Here is an 8,875-nt window from a genome sequence, read left to right as displayed (position 1 = left end):
TTTAAGGCTCGGCGGGTTGACCGTCCCCACGCGCTGAGTAAGGCAAGACCGTCTAGTGCTCGTTGTCGCGTAATTTCATATGGAAATAAGTATCAAAATCATGTTCATTGTTATATTATGTAATAACAGGGAGTAATGTGATAGATATTAAAACAAATAACGTTGATATTTTCAACATATCAGCATTATTCTATGTATAAGGCAAGACCGTCATATGTCCCGTAATCGAGGTTGATAACCTTCTTTTTTCAGGTCCAAACAAAAGCAAAGCCGAAACCTTTAATTAAAATTAACACCCGTTTAAACTCGACTTATCTCCCATAAAGCCTAAAAACGTGCCTTACTCTTATATGCCGGTCTTTCCGACTAGGCACAATTTCGAAGTTACATGTAGGTATATTTCAGAACATAAAACAATAAATTGTACGCGTTTTAAGAGCATTAATTGTACTAGACAGGAAGAACGATTATTAAATTATTATTATGCACAAATATTCCAACTGCTTCTATTTTATTTTAATTTTTTACCTAACCATGTAGAACTCGATGGTCGAGTTCGAAACACGAATCAAGTTTTTTTGTTAACTAGTGCTCGTCCTAGGGATATATATTGAAGACCAATGGATTAAGGATGAAAAACTGGTATACCTTCGGAGGTGTAAGAAGTGATAGATATATAAATATAAAAGTTATATTCAGTAGACGGTCTTCCCAACACTGGCCTTAATCTTATTTGACAAAACCGTTAAAAATGCACCCTGTATACCAAACGCTATGTAGCGATGCTCAGGAAGGAAGTCCCAAACTTGTGGCATAGAGCTTTCCTAATGAATAATGTATCATGTTGCCTGAGAATATCTACTTAACTCTCTACTATAGAGTATCAAATTTAGTACTTATTAGATATCTAACTTATACCTATCATAATTAGTTAGACGCCTACTTATTGGTGAAACTTTCGTAACAAGGTTAAGTTTAGGTAAGAAAACTACCTAACCAGACTTCGTATATCATAGGATCAAAGGTAAATATTTACATCAATAACAAATAAATAAATAAATAAATCATGTACATTCTATATTGGTAAGAGCGTGCGACTTTCGATTCGGAGGTCGCGGGTTCAAACACCGGCTCGTACTAATGAGTTTTTCGGAACTTATGTGCGAAATGTAATTTGATATTTGCCAGTCGCTTTTCGGTGAAGGAAAAAATCGTGAGGAAACCGGACTAATTCCAACAAGGCCCTCCGGGTTGGAAGGTCAGATGGCAGTCGCTGTCGTTAAACTAGTGCCTACGCCAAATCTTGGGATTAGTTGTCAAAGCGGACCCCAGTCCCATGAGCCGTGGCAAATGCCGGGATAACAAGGAGGATGAACATTCTATATTGGTAAATGCTATTGGAAATTGTTAAAGTGTGAATAAGTAGGTAAATAGTATACATTTATACCCACATACATAGCTAATTAAATAATCCTTTTGCGATGTGACTCTATTTATACCAACGTACATTAAATACACGCTGGACCTATATTGCATAATCTATGTAGGTACACCTTTTTAGACATCGGTTAAAATTAAGTTTACGATTTTAAGGCACTGGTCCCACCGCGAGCTAGTAAACTATGAGCTATCGGCTATAAAAACGAACAAAAGATAGTCGCTCCCGTGTAAATAAAAGAGACGCGGTGATAGCGCGGGCGAGTTATAGCTCGTAGCCGAGTTTTGAGTTACAAATTGCTCGCTCTCTCTTTTATTTACACGGGAGTGCCTATCTTTTGTTCGTTTTTATAGCCGATAGCTGATAGTTTACTCGCTTTTGGTGGGACCAGTGCCTGAGATAAGAGAAATGCGTTATTCAAAAAAACAATTGATATCTAGGATATTAGCTATTAACTGATGTAAGTCTAGCTACGTTGGTAGAAAACGCATAGGATGTTTTAAAGCACTGATTTTTACAGTAAATACCTACTAGTAGTACTAGTACCTAAGTAGATATTCTTCCATAAATGAATATTTATTTTATTTAGCTCGGCTTTACCGTGATAGCTGACTTATTTAAGCTGCTCATCGAAATACCTAAAGCAATTTATGATTCAAATATCTTTATTTTTAATATAAACAAACAAATAGATAAAAGTACTACATTAAAATATATATTCAAAGCTTCGTCTGCATTTGTGTTACACTTTTTCAACTTATTTGCATGCCTTAACGCGGACAACTTTATTATCTTAAGTAGGCACTTAGTCATGCAAATGATAAGATTTAACTAAACGCTGTGACACAGTAAAAGAATAAGGCGAGGAGGACAAAGAACGCTGAGGGGGTCCTGCCCGCCTAGCCAAAGTGACAATCATTGACGCTACAGCTTTGTAAAAATAAGTATTTTTGGAAAAAAAATTGGCACAAGCTTTTATCGCCGACTGTACCTTTCTTTCAACAGTCATCTACTGCTTTCCGAGACGTTTCTAAAAACCCCTTACTCGATGGGGATACGACGTTTCATAACAGAGTTAACCTATGACCACCTTTCTGCTCCATCATCAGATCAGCTCCATGATACCACGATATTGCATTGTCACGTGATTTACATATGTGTACAAAATTTCAGCTCAATCGGAAACCGGGAATTGGGTCAAATTGAACTTCTACGTTTTGACCCAAAGTAACATACTAATAACAAGGCAAGTAGAATAAAAGCTTGTAAAAAGTAATGATTAAATACTTTGACATTAATTGAATATTTTCGTAATGTTTATTTAAAAAACCAAAAGTAGCCTAACAATTATTAATTTATTACAATAATCTTAGAATTTATTACTTGTCAAAAAAAAGCACCTAGAAATAATTACGATCGCGGCTCGCGGCAAAAGTAATCAGTCATAGAATAACTTTCGCTACCAAGAACCCGACCGCACCGCTTCTGATGCGTAGAAAAGTGTCTATCCTTGAAAAAATAACGATAGCTGCAGTTCAGCATACCAACTTAACAAATATTATTTATCGTTTTCTTGTAGGTATTCAAATGTTGACGATCAAAATCAAAGAACCATACCATCAGTTTTATTTTCATGTTTGAACGTCAAGAGCCGTGAAATGAATTTATAATTTTCTTTCAAAATGTGGGCCCAATAGTACATTCCACGACTCACCTTTTTTGACTTTTCCAGTTGCATAAAATACTATTATAGAGTATGATCAAAATAGTCTATTATAGATTGACATGCAATCTATACCTACTGTAATCTGTCTTACGAAATAGATGGAACAAGTGGCACCATCGCAGTGCCGTCCTTTTCAATCAATATGTATGAGAAAACGGGACAACACTACGAAGTTGCCAATTTTTACTATTTTTTGCCTATACCTGCATGGCGACCAAAATGCAGTTTGGCTCTGTTGCGCCCTCGTTGCGCCACTATAAGTACAGAAGAGCGATAAAGAGAGCATAGCCACGAAACGCTTACGAAGCGTAAGTACCTACCTAATTGTAACGTTGGCTAGGTATCCTAAAGTATCTACCTGCAAAGTCGGAACTGTATTTATTACCTTCTGTATCCGTTTCGAACTAGCTCCATGTCGAAAAGCCGTATTACACCTAGTCCTCAAACAAAGATCCCCTTACGACGCTTGCAATACAGTCCTATTTCGTGTACTGTGAAATTAGGTAATCGAGCTTATCTCCGAAAACACTGGTGACTTTAAAATAATGATGGTTTAATTGATCTTATCGTACTTATTAACAATTGTATTGCTACGCATGAACCACTTGCTACGGCGTAGCGGCGTATCTTTATTCGTACCAGAAATTTGATTTGTTTAAAAGTTTTAATGTTGTATCATGTTAGTGAATGTGATCTGACTTTTGATATAGCCTCTCAGTCCTCGTGAACAAAATTTTGAACATATTCCAAAATTTATTTTGAACCTTTACTGGGTAACAAAAGGTTCCAAATTCAAAAACAAAGCGAATGCTTCCAGGACTCGGGATGATAGGTAGACTGTAAGCTAATAATTAGACGTGTAAAACATTTGTATCTACTTTATTTAAAATGCATGTAGATTTGTCAGGGTGGCTAGCCGAATGGCACAATCGCTCACGAAACGCTCACGAAACGAAGCGCTAGTAGATATCTATCTCTATCGCGCTTGCGTATTGGCGCGACAGAGCCAGCGGCGTATCGCTTTCGTTTGGCGTCGGAGAAATGCCATTCGGCTACGGGGCCTGGTCTGCATTCTCTTAAATAACAACTTGAAACAACTAAAGTGTGAAAACAACGGCTGAAAACTCGATCTTAAATACGGTTAAGTTTGCAAAGTGCCGGTTGCCGAACATCGGGACAGATAGATTTAGGGTCACTAAACCCCGAGCTATAACTAGTTTAGTCGAACCGAAATCGTTTAATCGTGTAGCGTAATGTACTTACCTAAGTTGGAACCACCATCACATAAACTGAACTGTCGCTGTCCGTAAACAAGTCTCAACAAAGTTGTGCGGTTAAGTAGTACACCTAGACGTCTTTGGAGTTTCGTGCTTCTATTGTTGAGGATGACTGGGTAAGATACTAATGTAAATTTATTTAGATATACATATAGAGTAGGTAAAATAGGGTTGAGCGTAAGGAAAATGTAAAATGTAAGTGCTCTTAGGTATAATTACATACGCTAATGGTAATACCCACATGACTGCTTACCATCAGGCGGGCCGTATGCTTGTTTGCCAGCACCATCACAGTATTTAAAAAATCACAATATATTTCATATAGGTAATATTAATAGTATTAATACTCAAATAGGAAGATGACTACTTTGTTTTAAAAGAGGCAGTTTGTTTTAAAGCAATTTCGCGCGAGGGCATTTGCTTAGTGTGCTTACTAAGAAATGAGAACATAAAAACTAACGAAAAAAAATAAATCAATGTTCAAACATTTTGTACTGGTATCATTTTCATTCTATAAGAATTTACAACAAGAAAAAAATGATAACAAGCCGTTACATATAAAATAGCTAATAAAAATGTACACATCAATAACAAACCACCGGTTACAATACCCCGCGACGTGAAACGCATTACTCCGTAAACGAAGAATATCACCATGATGATTATGTGAAGTATGATATGCCAGGCGTATGCTGCTAGGAGGCACCGAGACCGTGTATATATGCCGATGAGTAGAAGAACACTCATAATCAACATTACTAAGAAAATACAGTACAGAGCACCGGCTTCCATCAATGAAAATGGTTTGTCTTCATACTCGAACGTAAAAAATAGGAGGGCCACAGTCATACTGATCAGAGGTATGATAACGATATAGGCCACGATGAGACTCCCGGTCCTCAGGTTTACGACCCAGCAGCAGGCTGGCGCCACGCACAGTCGGTCGAGCAGTTTACAGCCTTTACAGCATTTAGGGCACTTCATTTTAAATTACTCTTCTGGTGCTACTAAAAAATATATTATGTTATTTTAACAATATTTATCTAAAATTTACAGTTCTCACACAACATGTCATTTTTGACGCAGCACGTTAAAAAACAGGGCCATAGATATCTACGTCAATGCCTAGGGTTAGGATCTTTCTAGGATGGCGCGAGATTTTGCTAAAAAGGATGGCTATGAATATTTATGCTTTACAACTTTTTTAGAAAATACAAATAGTTTTTACAAGATACAGGCGCTGAAATCAGAATCAAAAATTTTATGAAATCGAATATTATATGAGCCACTTTTGGCTAGTGACAAAATTTGCTCAAGACCCTAATTTTATTGCAGGTTTCATTCAAATTTTGAGTAGAGTGAAACAAAGAAAAAAAAAAAACACATTTATAATTCTAAAAAGTAATCTTATAGTTTAGGTTTAACTTTCAATTGAATACTAATAACAACTGGCTTTTTGAAAAGATCTACTAAGTCATTCCTAGTTTGTGATTTGATTTGTTGAAGTCTGCCCCCACCAGCTCCAGATATAAGTCTAGCTATTCTGTCTGAAGGGCATTCTACGGAGACGGAACAGATAATTTTTTCGTCCAGGTTTTCATAATATTCTAGCTCAATTTTGAGGTTATAAGGCAACTCCTGAGCCAGGAAATCTAGAAACTTGGCACGGACTGCTTCCTCTATTAAAGATTCTGGCGTTTGGTCAGTCCATTCTTCTGGAGAGTAGTGTAGAGAAGCAGGCTTAGCATTACTGATGAGATAATCCTGAAAAGCACATATTTTTTTCAGAATGGAATCCATACTAATCCATACTTAATATTATAAATGGGAAAGTGTGTGTCTGTTTGTTTGTCCGTTCTTCACGGCAAAACGGAGCGACGAATTGACGTGATTTTTTAAGTGGAGATGGTTGAAAGGATGGAGAGTGACATAGGCTACTTGTTGTCTCTTTCTAACGCGAGCGAAGCCGCGGGCAAAAGCTCATGTATGCTAATGCTGTAAAAGCTATGTAATTCAAAGTACTCAAATGATGCTGCTGCTTTTACAGATCAAATGCCTATCTATATTGAATTTTTAATAAAAAGTTTAATATTATATTGATTTAGACTAACACGATTTGCACTCATAATTTTAGAACAAAACGGGACTTAATCGCGAAACGAAACGCCGTTCGAAACGTCGGGCCTAATATAAATGTAAGTGTTTACGCGATTAAGTCCCGTTTTGTTCTAAAATTATAAGTTTAATATTGTTTCTGTGTAAGTCTTAAATGGAAAAGGATAATGCTCTAAGTTTGGTATTTATAATAGAACAATTTAAAAAAGTTTCAAATAGAAATACTATGACTGTTAAAACATCCTAATAGGCATCAGTATTACCTTAATGTCCTTCACTCCATCGCCATTTAAAGCTGATACCAAGAAAATGTCAGAAAAGTGGCTATAACCCCTTTCTCTTCTCTTTTTTCTGCTATCAGTCTCAGGGCCATTCACCGGGTTCCCAGCAATCATCCCATTGGTCAAATTCCTTATTACAGATAATAGCTGCCTTTTTGATTCCAATTTGTCAATCTGAGATAAGATAAGATAAGATATCGTTTATTGAAGTAGGATTTTACAACCTCATTTGAATCGTCAAAATTACATTAAAATTAAATTAAAAAATAAATATTTTTTTTTAAATATTTCTTAAGTGAATGTAGTGGTAAATCCAGTGCTTCCCTTGGTAATTTATTGTAAAATGCTACACATTGTCCTAGAAAATATTTCTTTAATCGCTTTACACAAGACTTAATTATCACAAATATTATTAAATATATTTACATTTTCTAATCAAGATTGTAAATTTTTTTGTAAAATAACACTATGAAATATATTTAAACACACAGGTAAAAATGATAAATTTTGTACCTCAGGCAAGATTTAAACCCGAGACCTTTAGGAACATGGTGCCAGTCATTGTGACCAATCAAGCCACAGAGGCCTAAAATTAAGTATTGCCTGCAGATGTTTCTTTTGATAAAGAAGACTCTCTGCTTAGAACCGAGGTTGACTGATAGAGAATGCTTTATAGTATTAAGCCCGCCTTTTTGTACTGGGGTCGGCTCACACTGGAATGGCAGCGGCTGGCAGCGGTTGGCGGCAATATTATTGAATATACTTACTTTATTAATAATCAGAAAACTAGGTATGCTCTGAGCACTGTTCAGCATGTTGAGTACATCAGTGTGTAAGTTGTCTTTGGTCCACTTGTTGGAGATATCATGGACTACTCCTATCACGTCTGCACATCGGAGGCTTTTGTGACAAGCATTTATCATGGAGTCTGGGAGCTTGTATCTGAAAAATAATATTTAAAAATAAATATTTGTTTATTATACATATATGTAGTATTTTTAAGATTGAGGTGTTTGGAATTTGTGGTTTCAATTTTGCTTCAAACTCATGACTTGGCTTGATAGTCGCATGAAACACTCACTAAAGTACTAACTATACTTTATAAATATTTCTGTAATACTTACCTTTTCTGTTCTTTCTCAGTGGCAACTCCAGGTGTGTCAAGAAATATAATTTGAGTGTCATTTTGAAAACACATCACCCTAACAAGTTTCGTAGTAGTGTGGACTTTATTCGAAGCAGCGCATATCTACAAATTGACAAATACTAATGAAGCTATACAATTGTTAAATATTTTTGAGGTTATATTACAAATCACAAGCATTTTTAAATGCATACCTTTCTTTCAACAATATTATTGATTAGAGTACTTTTCCCAGAATTAGGAGCACCAATTATGGCAACGTTCACTACTTTGTTAATTGTTTTACTCGCATATTCAGGCTGTGAAGAATAATACACTGCGCGGCAGACAATTGCTTTACTGTATGTCATACGAAAAGCACTCAACATGATTGTAGACATGTTGCTAATTATATGTGGTTGTTACATATCAAATAACACCTGAAATAAATTTATAACATATAATAAACTTTAACAACTTGTGTAAACTTTTCAGTTCGGATATTATAAACATGTTACAAACGACAGTTGAGTTGACACTTGACACTGACAGTAGTGACAGCCACGTGACAGCATGGGATCTGAAGTTTTTTTTACAATTCTAGCCCGGATACAAGTTTTTAATCCCAGTTTGTGTTTATAATTGGTTTATAACAAAGAATATAATACTCACTTCACCCGTCTGTCGATAAGACACCGTCGGTATCTTATGATTATTAAGCAAGCCGACATATATGAAGTTTCATGTTCTGAACCTAAAAAATAATTTAATCTCGCTCTTTTATTTACTGACAAAGTGGGTAGCAACAGAGTACATTTTGGGTCATGCGTTTTTCTTTACTAATCCTATGTTTGCTGACCTGCGTTGTCATACTCACGGATATTTAAGCTATGGAAAAAACGTCTTTAGAATTTT

The 8,875-nt window shown here is 35.8% G+C and overlaps 1 protein-coding gene across 1 annotated transcript; it reads right to left on the bottom strand.

Moving 5' to 3' along the window:
* Nucleotides 1-4,722: 4,722 nt before the first annotated feature.
* LOC125226339 (GTPase Era, mitochondrial) lies at nucleotides 4,723-8,451 on the bottom strand. Its single transcript, XM_048130297.1, has 5 exons — nucleotides 8,176-8,451; nucleotides 7,962-8,086; nucleotides 7,605-7,779; nucleotides 6,820-7,011; nucleotides 4,723-6,205 (listed from the first exon to the last, which is right to left on the bottom strand). The coding sequence occupies exons 1-5, from the start codon at nucleotides 8,359-8,361 to the stop codon at nucleotides 5,849-5,851; spliced, it is 1,035 nt and encodes a 344-aa protein (XP_047986254.1). The 5' UTR covers nucleotides 8,362-8,451; the 3' UTR covers nucleotides 4,723-5,848.
* Between the last annotated feature and the right edge of the window lie 424 nt (nucleotides 8,452-8,875).

Source organism: Leguminivora glycinivorella, chromosome 5 (assembly GCF_023078275.1).
Source record: "Leguminivora glycinivorella isolate SPB_JAAS2020 chromosome 5, LegGlyc_1.1, whole genome shotgun sequence".
NCBI lineage: Eukaryota > Metazoa > Arthropoda > Insecta > Lepidoptera > Tortricidae > Leguminivora > Leguminivora glycinivorella.
This window is presented reverse-complemented; position numbering and strand designations above follow the sequence as displayed.